Here is a 16895-nt window from a genome sequence, read left to right on the forward strand (position 1 = left end):
GACAGAGCGCGTACCACCAGTCAAAGTCTCCGCCTCATCCGATAATGAGGGCCGATTGTTCCATGAAATGCGACAGGCGAGACTCACTGCTACGCAATTACCGCGTATTTTCATGGTCAATCGCGTGATCGCAAAAGCACGCAACGCTCTATCGCGTATACGCGAAGGCACGCAGCGCTGGTGTGATTGTTTGACACAGCACGATCGAACAATCGGCCCTCATGAATATGCGAGAACTGGTAGCATAAAATACACGGGGACTTTGACTGGTGGTAAGCGCTCTGTCTTATCTTACTCCTCTGTGGATAGCAGCTTTTTTTAATAAGCCCATTCGCAATTTCAGATCATGGTGCATCATGGGTAATATTTGCCGATAAAATTGGAGATAAACACGATGAGGCTACTGTACATTTTAATGCGGTTGAACTGTGCCGTTTGCATAAAACATCTTGTACTGGGATTTTGCCAATTATTTTGTCTTTATTTCTTCATGATATCAATATATTTAATCAAATACAATGTATCATGAAGAAATAAAGACAAAATAATCGACATAATTCCAGTACAAGATGTTTTATGCAAACGGCACAGTTCACCGCATTGGAAACGCACTGCAGCCTCCTCGTGTTTATCTCTTGTTGAAGAACTGTGTGACGATGTCTGAGCATGCGCAGTTGCACTTTCCCGAAATTGCGAAAGGGCTTATGGAACTGCTATCCAAATCCCTCTAAAATTCCATGTGCGAGTGTACGGTGGGAAATAATAATTACAAATATTTAATAATGTCTGTTTATTGCAAGACATCCTCTATGTAAGAAAGTCCGGTAAAAAGTCTGTGCACCCTAGTCACGATTATCGCACTTTCAGTTTCCCACGCGTTTGAACGGGAATTGGATTGCGTACTTTTTCGATGTCTAGTGAGCAAATTTTTTCAATATTTTGAGAAAATGATGTCAAATTTTCTATTCTGTATTGTTTGGTAATAATGTCTTTTGCCAATAGTATGTTTAAAGTTGTAATTTTGTGTTTTTGATCGCAAAGATCGGATATTTTCGCTTCGATTCAATTCTGAACCCTTCGACCGCAAGGGTGCCGATTTCGCAGAACTTTGACGATAATTTTGCCTTTTGGACACTAAAATGCTTTCGATCCTTAATTTTGTTTCAACCGAGTCTTAAATTAACAAGCACAATACGGTTGGTACCACTTTTATATACATTGATGAAATTTTAAAGATTTTTTTCAAGTTTCTAAGTCTAACCGGCGCAAATCGTTAAGTGTGTATTTCCCATTGACATCCAAAATGGCGTAAGCCAGTCCTCAATATACATAGGTACGGCGTATATAGGATAGGGACAGGCACATCTGAGCGAGGGCGCTATTTATTTTACTTGATAATAAAGCCCTATGTAAATCTGTGCCATTTTGTGCCACTGAAAACACCATTTTTGGAGAAAATGATGAATAAAACCAAAATTAATCTGTTTCAGATGCTCTAGTTTGCATTGACAACAGATTCAATGCTTTAGGAAGCAGAATGCAACATTGACTTCACTTTTGAATATTTTATTCTGTGAGATATGCCTTGGTGAAAATCACCGTTTTGGTCAAAAAAGGGCATTTTTGGGAAAAAATTCTATTTTGACCCAAAATTCATCTTCTGACAAAAGGGAAACATGGTTTGACAAAACTTTCATCCTTTTCACATAACAATTCCAGTTTACTTATTTGCTGGGAGAAAGCACTTTTTTGTTATCGCTTGGGAAAAACCATTGTTTTTGCCTAAAATGGGCCCAAAATGGCCGAAAAATGGCAAAATTTAACCAAAATTAGCACAAAAATCAATTTTTTACCACCTTATAATTTGAATTTTCATACAAAATTTCACAGATGTGTTGAAAATGATAACATACATAATATTCAACAAAAATTAGATTAAATTACAGTGAAAACAAAAAATTGACAGGGGGGCACAAAATTATCAAGTCCCCATGCACTCCTATGGTAAGTCTTATCAGAGAAAATGGCCCAATGTTCCGACAGTAATTTCGTCATAACTTCACTTAGCAATACAGTAGAAGATTGGTTTTGGTGTCAAATTGTTTCTGAGCTCATAATCATTGCACAATATCTTCAGTATGTAAAAATTCGATTTCAATTTCATGATCCATGGATCGTGATGATAAGTCGACATGATGACAAAGTAATGAGGATTTCGTCTTCGAGTCGCGCGTCGAGCATGCGATTTCCAGATTGCGAGTAAGCTTAAAAATTAAGCAAATGTATTTGCAAATATTTACGACTCTCATTACACCAATCACTGAAACTTACAGCACAACTTGTGCAGAAAAAATTGCAGCTTATTTATTCGGTACTTGTATACAAGCAAAATTTTGAATTTATTGTAAAATTAAATGTAAAAATCAACCAATTTACCTTCCCGAGATATCGCGGCCATTTTGATTCGACGTTGTGATTATGTAGTTCGGTTAACATCGGTAAAATCCGGTTTTTACCGGAAAATCTCCACTCTCAGGTAAAGATCTTACAAGGGCCTATTACTGGAACGTAAAACAATTGTCAGGCGCAATAACTACGAGGCTATCAAACCTGACCCAGTTGTCATGACCTTTTTTGGCCTCATGCTGAGTTTGTACTTCATCGTAAGCGACAAACGATTGATTTTAAGCCAATGAAATAGAGTGTTATTTGTTGTGCTGGATAAGCGTACTATACCATTGGTCAATTACCAATCGCTTGTCGCTTAGGAATCAAGTGTAACTTATCTTCAAAAGGTCAAATGACGTAAAATGCCGGTATTTTATCATGTAATGAGAAATTTTAAGCAAGAAAAATGGCTCTTAATTGTAAAGTTTTAGCGAAGATAACACAAAGATCACTACAGATATTCAGAACAGAGTCTCGACTATTTCCTCTGTATAGGTAAGTACAAGGAACCACAATTGAATCACTTTTTTTAATTGTAACCATCGCTCACTACTGACTGTCATTGTGTGACTTGTGTATGTGTTGTTTTTCATGTTGATTTGTAAGCTTCCACAATTTTGACAGTTAATTAACCGCGTCAAATTATAGGTTTATTGCCTTTTAGTTTTTTTAGTTTTTGTTTGATTAGCTCAGGTTTTGACAACCCTGGAATGGATAACCCAAGAACGCCTTGTCTATTCACTAATTTGTATTGAAGCTATATAATATTTTTATCAACAATAATCAAATTAAGTATTTCTTGGCAAAACTGGAACATGGTGTTGCGTCCATGTAGTGTACTAAGCGTGTACGCAGTGTAAGGCGCGTGTATACTTTCTTCTCTACCGCGCTATATTTAGGTAACCCAGGCAAACCTTAGTTAACACATTTGCTGGTCAGCCAAATTCTTCTTCTTCTTCTACCGGTGAGTACATTCCTCTCTTCGAGAGTATCGTCGTACTGTGTGCAGTGCAAATGTGGACGAGCGGGAACACGGCTTCTAGCTGCTCATGAAGAAAAAATATATACAGGTGCAGTTGCAGACAAAGTGCGAGTAAAAAGAATCCAAGACTTGAGGACTAACGTAGAGCCAGTGGACGCAGATTATTTCTAAACTGGTCCAGGGATTCTGCTGACACTACGGATGCTGGGAGTCGGTTCCAGATGCAGATGACACTCGGGAAAAATGAGTACTGGTAGGCTTGAATCCTGCAGTGCTGCTGCTTGTACTGCATGTTGTGTCCTCTGGTGGTCTCGGAGGATTGGTACAGGAAAGGAGGGCCAGATGGAATGGCTACCAGACCATGAACAATGCGGTACATCATGATCATTTTGTTGTGAGCTCGCCTGTCATGAAGGGTCTTCCAGGTAAGATCTTCCAGCATGCTGGTGACACTATGCCTCTGGTCGTAGTCTGACTTGACCGAACCGGCAGCACGCCTCTGTACCATATCAATCTGATTCACAAGGTCTTTGGTTGGAGGGTCCCAGACTGATGAGGCATATTCAAGCGTTGGCGGACGTGGGTGTTGTAAGCCTTCTCCTTAATCCTGCTGGGGCATTTCCTGAGGTTTCTCTGTAGGAATCCACGGGTGCTGTTAGCCTTCTTGCAGATGTTGTTTACATGGGCTTTCCAATTCAGGTTGCTTTGAATGGTGACACCTAGGTATTTCGCCTTGTCGACAGTGCAGAGTGTGGTCCCATGGATGGAATATTGGGCATCAATGATCTTTTTCTTATTGGTGACTCTGAGCACTTCACACTTATCAGGATTAAATGCCATCTGCCAGGTCTTCTCCCAGGTCTGAAGTCGGTCTAGATCATCTTGGAGGGCAGTTAATGTCAATGCATTCGCCGACATTCGCCGACAATGTCAATGTCAATGCATTCGCCGACAATGTCAATGCATTTTTACATAGAAAGAAACCTACATAAATATGTTTTCTATACTTCACTTGACCCAAATATATGATTTTTTATGGTGATAAGTCACCCGCACATGGAATTTTAGAGGATTTTGATAGCAGTTCCATTAAAAAAAAAGCTGCTATCGCCATGAGACTAAGATCTAGAAACACCCCGAAATGCCGTTTTGGGGAATTTTGCTAGCTGAATCTTTTGATGAAAGTCAGTCTTTGACAAGATGTAACTTTGCTACGGAAAGTGCTATGAAAAAGGTTTTCAGTTTTGGCTTTGTTTACTCAAGGGCTTTAATTTGATATATAAAATGATGCAGTTTGATGGCAAATTTGAATTCACCTAGCATACCTACTATATTCGCGTCTGTTTATCGCGGAGCCACTAGCGTTCACAGTGTTCCAGTTTGGCCAAGAAATACTTAATTTGACAAGTCCAAGTACCAGCACTCAACAGTAAATATGATGAATAATGAACATGACCATGTAAGTACTGAAAATATTAATTTCTCGATTCTGAGAGTTTACTCGAGAAGTCTAGCCAAGAATTTATTCACCGATAGCTTCACATTCTAGGCTAGAGACCATTGCATTCAAAATCTAGTCGGATTCACTGAAACATGACACCGTGTAAAGCAATGGAAGTTAAGAAGTAAACACAGCCGATCAGTTATCACGACGACTGATGACAGGCGATTGTAATTTGTATCAAAAATGTTGCTAAAATTACACTTCACCAAAATTTTAGACTGCCCAAAGTAGGCACATCTTGCTCAAAAGATACAGTTGACTCATCGAAATAATTACCGCATCCGCCTGCTCCTCATGCTCCGCATCCACCTGCTTCACCCCTGGCATTTTTCACAAACATTAATGTTGTTTTTATATTGAAACTGCGTTGTTTAATTTGTTTTTAAGTTTTAGTACACTGAAAGAATATAAAATTAGGCTTAAAATGAGGCATCAACCAGTCCAGTACCTGTAGGACAAGGGGTTGCGAAATGCCAATCAAAATTGTATGGTAACTTTTGGAAAAATGTAATCCGACACCTTTTTTGGGTACCCAACATATGACATGTTAGCACCTACTGCAATCATGTTTGGGGACAAATGTGTGGTGTCAACTTGGCCATGCTGGGTAACCCATGACAGGTAATGGGTATCCAGTGAGTGGGTATACTTTAATTTCATACCAAAGTAGCCAAAGGTTTTCGGTGTTAGAAAAATCTCAATTGTTTTTGAGAAAAGTGGGGGATGATGCTATGGATCACCTATTCCCCTTTAAGCTGAATAGTATACTGGATTGCTTTTGCAGAAAAGTGAATCGCAACTTCCCAGTGTACAAATTATAAACATCTTTTTTTGATACTGAGCAGCATTTTAAACCAAGCGTGTTATTTGAATTTCTTTCAGACATCTCTCTGTTTATAGCTGTAGGCCTATGGTCCATCACCAGCCAAAGAATGACTTATTTCAAAGAAGACACAATCAGTTACAACAAGCACACAGAAATATTCAGTCCAGGCATTTTATAGGCAATCCATTCAACTTAATCAACAAGAAAAAGGAGTATTCTGAGAGGCGAATAATGGGGTGAGTATGAATGTAGTACTTGACTGACACTCACGAAATGTCATCCTCAGTTTGCTGTTAATGATCCTGAAACAAAATGCATGAAATGAGAATGATTTATAGAAACAGGCCTTGAAATAAGCGGGTGAGGGGAGCAAATTTGCTCTCGTAAAGCCACCAATTGCTCCTGGTCCTGGTAAAATTCACATGAACCAGGAGCAATTTTCTAAAACAAATTGCTCCTGGTTCCAGTTTTGCACTTGATGCAGTAGTGCTGGTATTGTATGCAGAAAAGGATTACTATTTGAAAATTGCTCCTGTTTCTTTAGAAATTGCTCCTGGTTCTTGTAAACTCCCAGTGAACCAGGAGCAATGTTTAAAAACAAATTGCTCCTGGTTCCAGTTAGACTATGCCATAGTCTATTTTTGATGTTAATCATGATGAAAGCATTCAGTTGAACTCAAAATTATACTGATATTAATTACATCAAAATACTAGTAAAAATTGTTATGAAAAAGTTTATATAATTATATTAGTGACAGTAAAAGTAATGTGTACGTAGGCTTATATTATTGAATGCAACATATCATAATGTATTGGCACTTCAATACTGAACAATTCTGATTTTAGAATCTGCCAGTTTATTAATCGCGAAATTCCATGTTAAAAATAGACTATGGACTTTCAATTTTAAACGGGATTTTGAACGGGCAAAGTCCCTAACACTCACACTGTCAATCATACTTGTTTATCAATCAAATTTAACATAAGCAAATACAAGACGCGTTCATGCACTTATTGACGCGTTCTCATGCAATTACACAACACAAAGGCGGGTAGGCCACATACTTGTGTACCATGTAGTTATTAATGGTAATGACAGGTACCAAGGATTTAAACCATAACGAGATCGGGCGACCAATCACAAGCCAGATCCATTTAAAGATGCATTACATCATGGCCAATTTTAGTAGGCCAGATTTCCGACAATCTCATCCACAGAAGCTCATAGACAGCCGTGTTAAGCATCTCTGACCGCAATCCAAAGTCAGTAGTCCACTTGGGAAGCTAACAAACAGAGGGAGTAGGGTGACTGAAAAGAACAGATGTGAAAATCTATCAATTGTGCACACATTAATTAAATCAGAGTTTTGAAGCTTAAATACAATATCCAGAGTGTGCACAATGGGCAAGTGGACTACGGGGTAGTCTAGGTTCCAGTCTGCTTATTTCAAGGCTTGTATAGAAATGCCCATATGGGTGGAAACAGTAGTGAACTTTTATAACCTGTTCCTGGAAAATTTTCATCACTCCTGGGAAATCTTGACTGAAAAAATAAATAAATGAATTATAAACAAAAACGAAAATTAAAATGATCCCCCTTCATTGCTCTGTATCCTATGTTCTACTTTTCATTTGCAGCTAACACAGGAGGTTTAAGAGTTGTTTTCAGCATAATGCAGTCCAATCACAAGAAAACTAAAATATTTTCTTGTGACCCCCTCTCAAACCCTCCTGTGCAACTGCATAAAATGCAGTCTTCTCCAGGGAAATAAGCAAGTTTGGGGTTTTTTTTTCTATCCCTGCCTGCCCACATTTTCATTTTTGCCAAAGTTTTTATTTAATATTTTGAACAACACATACTTTTCTGTAAAAATATTTGGAATATCTAAACCAAAGGCAAAGATGTAAAACTGAATAACTAGCAATACACCCAATGGGCCCAGCTTAGATTTCAAGTTAGAATTGTGTCAAGCAAACAGTGTGACAATCAATCTTGATTATGGTATGTAAGGGAATTTAGTGAGAGTCAATGGTTAGGGGGGGGGGTGATGATGAGTTGACTAGCATTTGTGCATTCCTTGTTCAATTACATCTTTATTGCATCTTTTTTTCTGTTGACATTGAGGGGAACAATGAAATGAGTAATTGATTTTATTACATGAATCCAGGGGTAGCGCTAGGTTTTCAAATGGGTCAAAAAATTTTAATTTGATGAAACTATGGATCTAAAACCATATTAAATAAAATGACCCTTTAGCAACCTCTAAATTTTTGTGCACCAAAATCTGAATGAATGCACCTATGACCCCATGGCGCAAGTTAGCGCTACCCTGATGGACCTTATCTCAAGTAATATAAATCAGTGTTGTTGATTCTTGTCATCATTGTTATTCATAATGGAAATGCATTTCTTTAATTCAACAGGTATTCAATGCAAGAAATGTACAGTGTTGTTGCCGATGTAGGAAACTATAATGAATTTGTCCCATGGTGCACAGGATCTAAAGTTGTGCAAAGGAAAGGCAAGCATTTCAAAGCACTCATAGAAGTTGGATTTCCACCACTTCTTGTAGAGAGGTATACATCTGTTGTAACTTTAGCTGAGCCTCATCTAGTAAAGGTAGGTTGAAATTTAACCCCATGTGTACTACCTGCCAATTGGCCAAAAAGAAGTTTTCATTATCAATTGGCCCAATCAGCAACATTGTTAGAATAATTTCACCATGCAAAAAAATTGGGGTGAATTATTTGCAAAGCTCCATTCTGATTGGTGATTAAAGTGAAAATATCATGTAATTGACCAATCAGAGGCAATTTTAGATTGGCAGGTAGTGCTCAGGGAGTTTAATGAATGAGTAGACTACAAACAAGAACATCAGTTTCATTTACATTTTATGTGGAAAATGTTGTACACAGTACATACCATTTTTACAAGCCAAAATTTCCCTAAAATGTGATTTCAACATTCTATATTTGAATTCCTTGAGAAGCCAATGCACTCACTTAATTAAAAGATATCCCTGGCACTTTGTTCCAGTGTTCGAAATACCACATACATGCACAGATGCATGTAACTTTGACTCTGTGCATGTAGAATTTTGCCTGTGCATGTAAAATTTTGTGAAAATCAGCCAATTTTTAGGAAAAGATCGGAGTTGTGCATGTAAGTTTTATTTTATATTTCGACCCCTGCTTTGTTCACCTCGTAACAGGTGGAAATTATTTGTTTTTTGTAACTGGGTGCATCAATAAAGTGTCAATGTAAGCGTATGACAGTCATGCAATACACAAAAGCTATTTTACCCCGCCGACTTAAGGAATTGGATAGCAACATTTGCACAGTATTTTTGTTGGACCTGAGGGCTCATCAGACACCAAATTGCATTCTGAATACGAGGAATGTCCTTCTGATATTAATGATATAATGTAATAATTACAGTAAGTCAATTTTCAAAAATGCCTCCTTTGGCCCCCATGGACCAGATCGTGTCACATTTATAAACCAACGTGCCGTGAGTCTATCTGATAGACATCCGGCACGTTGGTTTATTGGTGGAGTGAGTGATTAGGTCCTAATCGGGTGCGAGTACATGCAGTGAATGAATCCCTAAGATTCATATCACAACAATTATGTCCTTTCAAATAGCCCCTGGTTCCCTGTAAAATCCAATGAACCAGGGCCCAGGGGCTATTTTTTACAAAGTAGCCCCTGGTCCGGCTCTTCTTATTTACCTTGTTTTATTTGTAGAATTTTTGACCCCTAATTGACAATTCAGGCATGAGAATTTTCCTGCTTTTGCAGGATTTCCTGCTTTTTTGTGGTCCAAATTTCTGCGCTTACTTTTAATTTCAGCCCATTTTTGGCCTTTTTAGCCTCATTTCACACACTTTTTTTTTCAGGCTTCTTCAAACTTTTCAGGTTTTTTCATGGATAATCATTCTCATGCCTGACAATTTCAACCCCCTTCCTCATTGAATTATATTGTGTCACCTATTACAAGCTGAACAAAATATTAGTAAAAGTTGTCACTTTTTTTTTTTCCATCCTTTAAATTTAATACTTTGGATCAACTTTGTGGCATTCAATGCATGAATATATATTTTATCTATCTCTTCTGTATATTTTATTGACAGTCTGTTTGTACAGATGGTTTACTATTCAATCACCTGGTAACATATTGGAGATTTTCACCTGGACTACCTCGCAAATCAGATACCTGCACACTAGATTTTTCTGTAAGTATAATGTGTTGACAATAAAAAGGTTTATTTCATAATTCGCTGTAGAAGTAGTGATGTAACAGGATTAATTTCCATAGCAATGGGTTTACACTAATGTTGAATGTATTGCAATTGTGCATGTGTGCAATTATAGATTGATTACGATACCACTGTTTTCAAAGACCCGAATCTTACACTAAATACCCAATCCCTAAATTGTATAGCTGGGTGGGAATAAGCAATTGGGTTGAAGAGACTTGCCTAAGTGCACAGCACATTGCCACCATGGAGACTCGAACACACAACCTCAAGCTAACTCAAAATTATGAGTCGAAGTTCAAGTTTTAGACAGCTGCACCATCATGCCCCCTGAAAGAAAGAATACTACATTGTCAATATTTGTACATTTTAGGCCAGATCAGGGATGCCTTATGTTTGCATGAGATGCATGCATGTCTGAATCCATTAGTCAAACTGTTGGTTCAGACTTTTGACATGAAGCACTGAGACACCTCAGGACTCAGGTGGCTTGATAGGATTATGGCCACAGTCAGGGTTGTAGCTAGGATATTTTAAGTACTGGGTGGCATTTGATAAAATCTTGCATTTGACTAATTCAATAAAATGGTGCAATTTTAGCCACTGAGTGGTAGGCTCCAGTGCTAAAATTGCAGCTGAGTGGTGGGCTCCAAAATTGAGCGGTGGGCTCTGCCACCCACTACCGCCCACTGTAGCTACAACCCTGGCTTAATTAGGGCTACAAATGTAGACTTGACATGTTTTTGTAACACTGTCATAAAATGGTTTGTCACATTATGCATTGAATCAATTTTAAACCAATGTTGTTATTTTGTCTTTCTCAGGTATCATTTGAGTTTCGTTCCGCGATTCACGCACAAGCTGCAACCATTTTCTTTGATGAAGTCGTGAAGAAGATGGTTAAAGCATTTGAGAAAAGAGCCGAGGTGTTATATGGGCCTCAGACAGTTATAGCCAGGAAAGACCTTCTTACCCCCAGCTGACCGGCACCAATTATCTAGAGTATATATTAATAGTTTTATCCTTTTTATGTTAAAAAGAATTAAGCTTCAAAACTAAAGATTAGTAGTGTCAGTGAAGATGCAATCTTATTATGGGTTTCAAATTCTTGGGATTTTATATAAGTCAATTTTTTCTGGAGCACAAGAAGATATTGTTGGGTGAAGATTTGCCTCGCTGGCTGTTGGAAATTTCAACTTAAAACTAAATTTGCACTGAGTGACAAGCAACATATGTGGTGTGATCAAGGTAAATCAGTCTGAAGTTGAATATATTCAATTTTCAGTGTCTTGTAGGATTGTAAACATCATTTGAAATGCTACATTTTGCAGAAAACCCCATTGAATTTGGACAACCAGCTCAAAAGATGTGAGCAGTTTAAGGGTTTCCATAACAATAGGAAACAAAAGGAAATACTTCCTTTGTTTGGCTATCAAAATCAATATTTCTGACTTCGACTGATTTTGCTTGATCACATCATATATGTTTCAATCAAATTAAAAAACAGAAAAAAACACTCTACCTCGATTAAAAACCAGTAGTTTGTCAGTCAGTGTGTGAGTGTTCGGAGTTCAGTATAAAATTGCATTTTAACTGCATGCAAAAATGAAATATTTACTATACCATTTGTGACCCCTCACACCAAAACAGTTGTTGATTGCTACACGTTCCTTCTCTCATGAGATCCAGCAAAATATTTACATCCAATACTAATCCCATACCATAATAGAAAAGGGATTATTAGCTTGCTCTGAAGGGATGGGGTATGAACGTTTGGAGAGTATTTATTGTGGGACATTAGAGCACATCAGACATCAAACTGCATTCTGAATACGAAGAATGTCCTGATGATATCAAATAATTTTGATTTTTTAAATTAGCAATGTAATACACATTTTATGGCAAATGATTAAAATTGATATTTTGATATTTAACAGTACTCGAGTAAACTTTATAAATCTGATGATTTATACTGAAAGTGTATGTAGGTGGGATGAAAAGCCGACGATCCATTGAAAATTTTGACCTTTCGTATTGAAGATATGAATTTTTTCCCCAAAACACCAAACAAATATTAGGTCTTTTGGGGAAAAAATTCCATATCTTCAATATAAAAGGTCAAAATTTTCAATTGATCGTCGGCTTTTCCTCCCAGCTGGCTTTTCCTCCCAGCTACATACACTTTAAGAATATATCATTAGATTTATAAAATTTACTTCGAGGACTGTTATATATCAAAAATGTGAAAATATCAAATTTTAATAATTTGTCATAAAATTTGTATTATATCGTGAATTTCAAAAATGAAAATTATTTGATATCAGAAAGACATTCTTCGTATTCAGAATGCAATTTGATATGTCTGATGTGCTCTCATGTCCCACAAAAAATACTGTTGAAACGCTCATTCCAGATCCCTTAATTCAAAAGATATTATGACATTTAGATTCACAAGTGATAAGAGCATGCTTTGTCTCAGCATCACATAATAGCCTGCATTTGTACACATTCTACTCCTGATTCTAGAAAAATACAGCACTAATTGTTTGGAATTTAAAAAATATGTTGTTTTGTAAAATGAAACTTAGCTAAATCCTAATACAATTCTTTAGTTTAAACAAGAACATTTTTAATATGTTTTGCAATTTGAGGGAAAATGGCCAAAACATGCAATTTTTCCTGTGTTCTTGCAATAATGTAGTCATGAAATTCTAGACTTGGCATTCTAAGAATAACCATTTAAAATTTTGAGTATAGGCTAAGAGTTAGCATTTTTACTTGATTATTGGTTGTGAAAAGATGTGTTTTCCAAAAATTAGAAAGCATAACTTGACATTGAAGTCTTTTCCCACGTCTTTGGGCTTGATTGTTACATACAGCATATGAAAAAAGTTTTAGGCCCGCCCTTCCAAAAATTGACCAAATATTAAAATTTGTCTTTCATTGCCAGTAGAACTAACAAATGGATTAGGATTTAGCTATGTTTTATTTGGCAAAACAGGATATTTTTTTTTTTTGATCCAAAGAAATTAGTGGTGTATTTTTGTAGAATAGGGAGTAGTTAAGACATTCTACATCAAACAAAAAAATATCCTGGGAAAATATCTTGATAACTTGTATCATCCACTGTACCGATCCTACCTATACAATCTGTCTGGTATTTGATGTCATGTTGCCAACTGGTGTGTTTTCATGTGATGGGTCACATTTACTGTCACTTTTGTTAAGAATATAATGTTGCTTATCATCTCATTTTATAACTTGAATGAAGTGCTGTTAGTTACTTCACAGAACATACATGTAGACCATTGTTATGTTACTTCAATTGTCTCCTGCTTGGAATCAGTTGTAAATTTATATGAATGTGGACAAAGAAAGAACTATCCAAAATGACTGTAACGGTTTGTTAGTTGTATGGTCTAACATAGCCACTATTCTGATCTATATAGATAGATGTGTTATATAATGTGACACGATCTGACCCAAATTAAGCAGTAATGAAATTGAGACACAAATGTATGCAAAAATATGGAGGAAAACCCCATCAGAAAAATAATAGACATTAAAAAGTACATAACGTTGCAAGCAAGCGCATCAGAGAGTTGGGGATTTCTACACAAGTAAGCTTAGATACTGAGTTAGTAATGGCAATTCTTCAAATTTCAAAATTTCTGACTTTGGTCATGTCAGATTGAATAGATCTGTTGATTGACAACTGATGCATTATCCTCTAATCCCCAGACAAACGAGAACCTAGACCAATGACTTTGACTCGCGTAGTGAAGCCGACACACTGCTTAGCAAACGAATTTGACAAGGACGTATACCGGACGCAAACAAGCAGACATGTTCGCATCTATGGAACATGTTGCATTTGACGCGGCGATAACGGCGCATTAATCACGCAAACGAGCACGTCAAACATGTATGCGATATTTCTCCGCGCCTAGTAACCCTGTCAATCCGTCAATATCACCTTGGATACGGGGCTTCACCTCCCGCTGTGGTTAAGGATGGGCAGTAATAGGTCTAGGTGGTATGTCTATGCTCTAATCAATCCTCAATGTAGTCCGTCGAGTAGGACCTGTTTTTTTCTTAGTATACCAACTATACTCTGACTCTGATCGCTCAAGAAAGATTAACCTCAAAAATCCACTTAACGACCCTCCCGAAAAAGTTTTTTTAGGGCAGCATGGTCACTGGACTTTCGCAATTCGTCTTTCTTGCGCCATGTGAGATAGTGATCATAGTCTGCACTGAGTATAGTCTGGTTACTTAAAATAAAGGTCCTACTTGTTGGACTACCTTAATGTTATGATACAAGTCTTGCTGCTTCTACAAATATCCTAATTGTTCAGAATTCCAGATACACAACGTTTACCATCAAGTGAGTTGCAGAGGCGAAGTCTTTGCCCCCCCTCCTTCTACACAATGACCAATGGGTTAACCATCTTGTTGCCATGATTGTTGCTCAGCCAATCAGCAATTGTGTGATTGTTTATCTGATGGGTCATTCTTGAAGAGGCTTAATGCATGGCACAAAACTCTGAATAGAATATTAACTTTAGGTGGAACAAAGTATATAAGCCTCATAATAGAAAGACCCATATCAAGATGTACATGAAAAATACACCTGCCCATGCTTTTAAGTTTAAGCCAATATGATTTTAAATTTTGATGTATATTTGCGAAATATTATGTACAATAATGTGTACTCTGAATTGACTGAATGATATTTTATGCAGCTGTCTATTCAGATGAAATTGTATTTATTGGCGTGTATCTTTTGAATAATAAAATATTTTATCATTTAATTAGTATTTCTTTTTAGTTTCATTATTTTTGGAGATTGGTGAAAAGAATATGGGATATGTTTGGTATTGCAAAAACTCACTCAGTCCTCCCCTCACACCATGGTATTGAGTTACACTGTGGTATTGCAAAACACACTCAGTCCTCTCCTCACATCCTGGTATTGAGTTACACTGCTTGGTATTGAAAAACTCACTCAGTCCTCATACTCTGGTATTGAGTTACACTGTGGTATTGCAAAACTCACTCAGTCCTCACCTCACACCCTGGTATTGAGTTACACTGTTTGGTATTGCAAAACTCACTCAGTCCTCTCCTCACACCCTGGTATTGAGTTACACTGTTTGGTATTGCAAAACTCACTCAGTCCTCTCCTCACACCCTGGTATTGAGTTACACTGGTTGGTATTGTAAAACTCACTCAGTCCTCTCCTCACATCCTGGTATTGAGTTACACTGCTTGGTATTGCAAAACTCACTCAGTCCTCTCCTCACACCCTGGTATTGAGTTACACTGCTTGGTATTGAAAAACTCACTCAGTCCTCATACTCTGGTATTGAATTACACTGCTTGGTATTGTAAAACTCACTCAGTCCTCTCCTCACACCCTGTTATTGAGTTACACTGTTTGGTATTGCAAAACTCACTCAGTCCTCTCCTCACATCCTGGTATTGAGTTACACTGCTTGGTATTGAAAAACTCACTCAGTCCTCATACTCTGGTATTGAGTTACACTGTGGTATTGCAAAACTCACTCAGTCCTCACCTCACACCCTGGTATTGAGTTACACTGTTTGGTATTGCAAAACTCACTCAGTCCTCTCCTCATACTCTGTTATTGAGTTACACTGTTTGGTATTGCAAAACTCACTCAGTCCTCTCCTCACACCCTGGTATTGAGTTACACTGGTTGGTATTGTAAAACTCACTCAGTCCTCTCCTCACATCCTGGTATTGAGTTACACTGCTTGGTATTGCAAAACTCACTCAGTCCTCTCCTCACACCCTGGTATTGAGTTACACTGCTTGGTATTGAAAAACTCACTCAGTCCTCATACTCTGGTATTGAATTACACTGCTTGGTATTGTAAAACTCACTCAGTCCTCTCCTCACACCCTGTTATTGAGTTACACTGTTTGGTATTGCAAAACTCACTCAGTCCTCTCCTCACATCCTGGTATTGAGTTACACTGCTTGGTATTGAAAAACTCACTCAGTCCTCATACTCTGGTATTGAGTTACACTGTGGTATTGCAAAACTCAATCAGTCCTCACCTCACACCCTGGTATTGAGTTACACTGTTTGGTATTGTAAAACTCACTCAGTCCTCTCCTCACACCCTGTCATTGAGTTACACTGGTTGGTATTGCAAAACTCACTCAGTCCTCATACTCTGGTATTGAGTTACACTGTGGTATTGCAAAACTCACTCAGTCCTCACCTCACACCCTGGTATTGAGTTACACTGTTTGGTATTGCAAAACTCACTCAGTCCTCACCTCACACCCTGGTATTGAGTTACACTGGTTGGTATTGCAAAACTCACTCAGTCCTCTCCTCACACCCTGTCATTGAGTTACACTGGTTGGTATTGCAAAACTCACTCAGTCCTCATACTCTGGTATTGAGTTACACTGTGGTATTGCAAAACTCACTCAGTCCTCACCTCACACCCTGGTATTGAGTTACACTGTTTGGTATTGCAAAACTCACTCAGTCCTCCTACTCTGGTATTGAGTTACACTGTGGTATTGCAAAACTCACTCAGTCCTCTCCTCACACCCTGTCATTGAGTTACACTGCTTGGTATTGTAAAACTCACTCAGTCCTCTCCTCACACCCTGTTATTGAGTTACACTGTTTGGTATTGCAAAACTCACTCAGTCCTCACCTCACACCCTGGTATTGAGTTACACTGTTTGGTATTGCAAAACTCACTCAGTCCTCCTACTCTGGTATTGAGTTACACTGTGGTATTGCAAAACTCACTCAGTCCTCTCCTCACACCCTGTCATTGAGTTACACTGCTTGGTATTGTAAAACTCACTCAGTCCTCTCC

The 16895-nt window shown here is 37.8% G+C and overlaps 2 protein-coding genes across 2 annotated transcripts in view; one reads left to right on the top strand and one right to left on the bottom strand.

The window, feature by feature from the left end:
- LOC140158624 (splicing factor 3B subunit 1-like) overlaps nt 1-2572 on the bottom strand; it is a 45954-nt gene extending 43382 nt beyond the window's left edge. Inside the window, exon 1 of the mRNA XM_072181785.1 lies at nt 2437-2572. Coding sequence (XP_072037886.1) covers nt 2437-2458 — 22 coding nt within the window. The 5' untranslated portion in view covers nt 2459-2572. The remainder of the gene's footprint in view (nt 1-2436) is intronic.
- Nucleotides 2573-2695: 123 nt separating this feature from the next.
- Nucleotides 2696-11890, top strand: LOC140158626 (coenzyme Q-binding protein COQ10 homolog B, mitochondrial-like). Its single transcript, XM_072181788.1, has 5 exons — nt 2696-2943; nt 5817-5996; nt 8185-8380; nt 9895-9996; nt 10845-11890. The coding sequence occupies exons 1-5, from the start codon at nt 2855-2857 to the stop codon at nt 11001-11003; spliced, it is 726 nt and encodes a 241-aa protein (XP_072037889.1). The 5' UTR covers nt 2696-2854; the 3' UTR covers nt 11004-11890.
- The last annotated feature ends 5005 nt before the right edge of the window (nt 11891-16895 follow it).

The sequence above is a fragment of the Amphiura filiformis genome, chromosome 8, assembly GCF_039555335.1.
Source record: "Amphiura filiformis chromosome 8, Afil_fr2py, whole genome shotgun sequence".
Taxonomy (NCBI): domain Eukaryota; kingdom Metazoa; phylum Echinodermata; class Ophiuroidea; order Amphilepidida; family Amphiuridae; genus Amphiura; species Amphiura filiformis.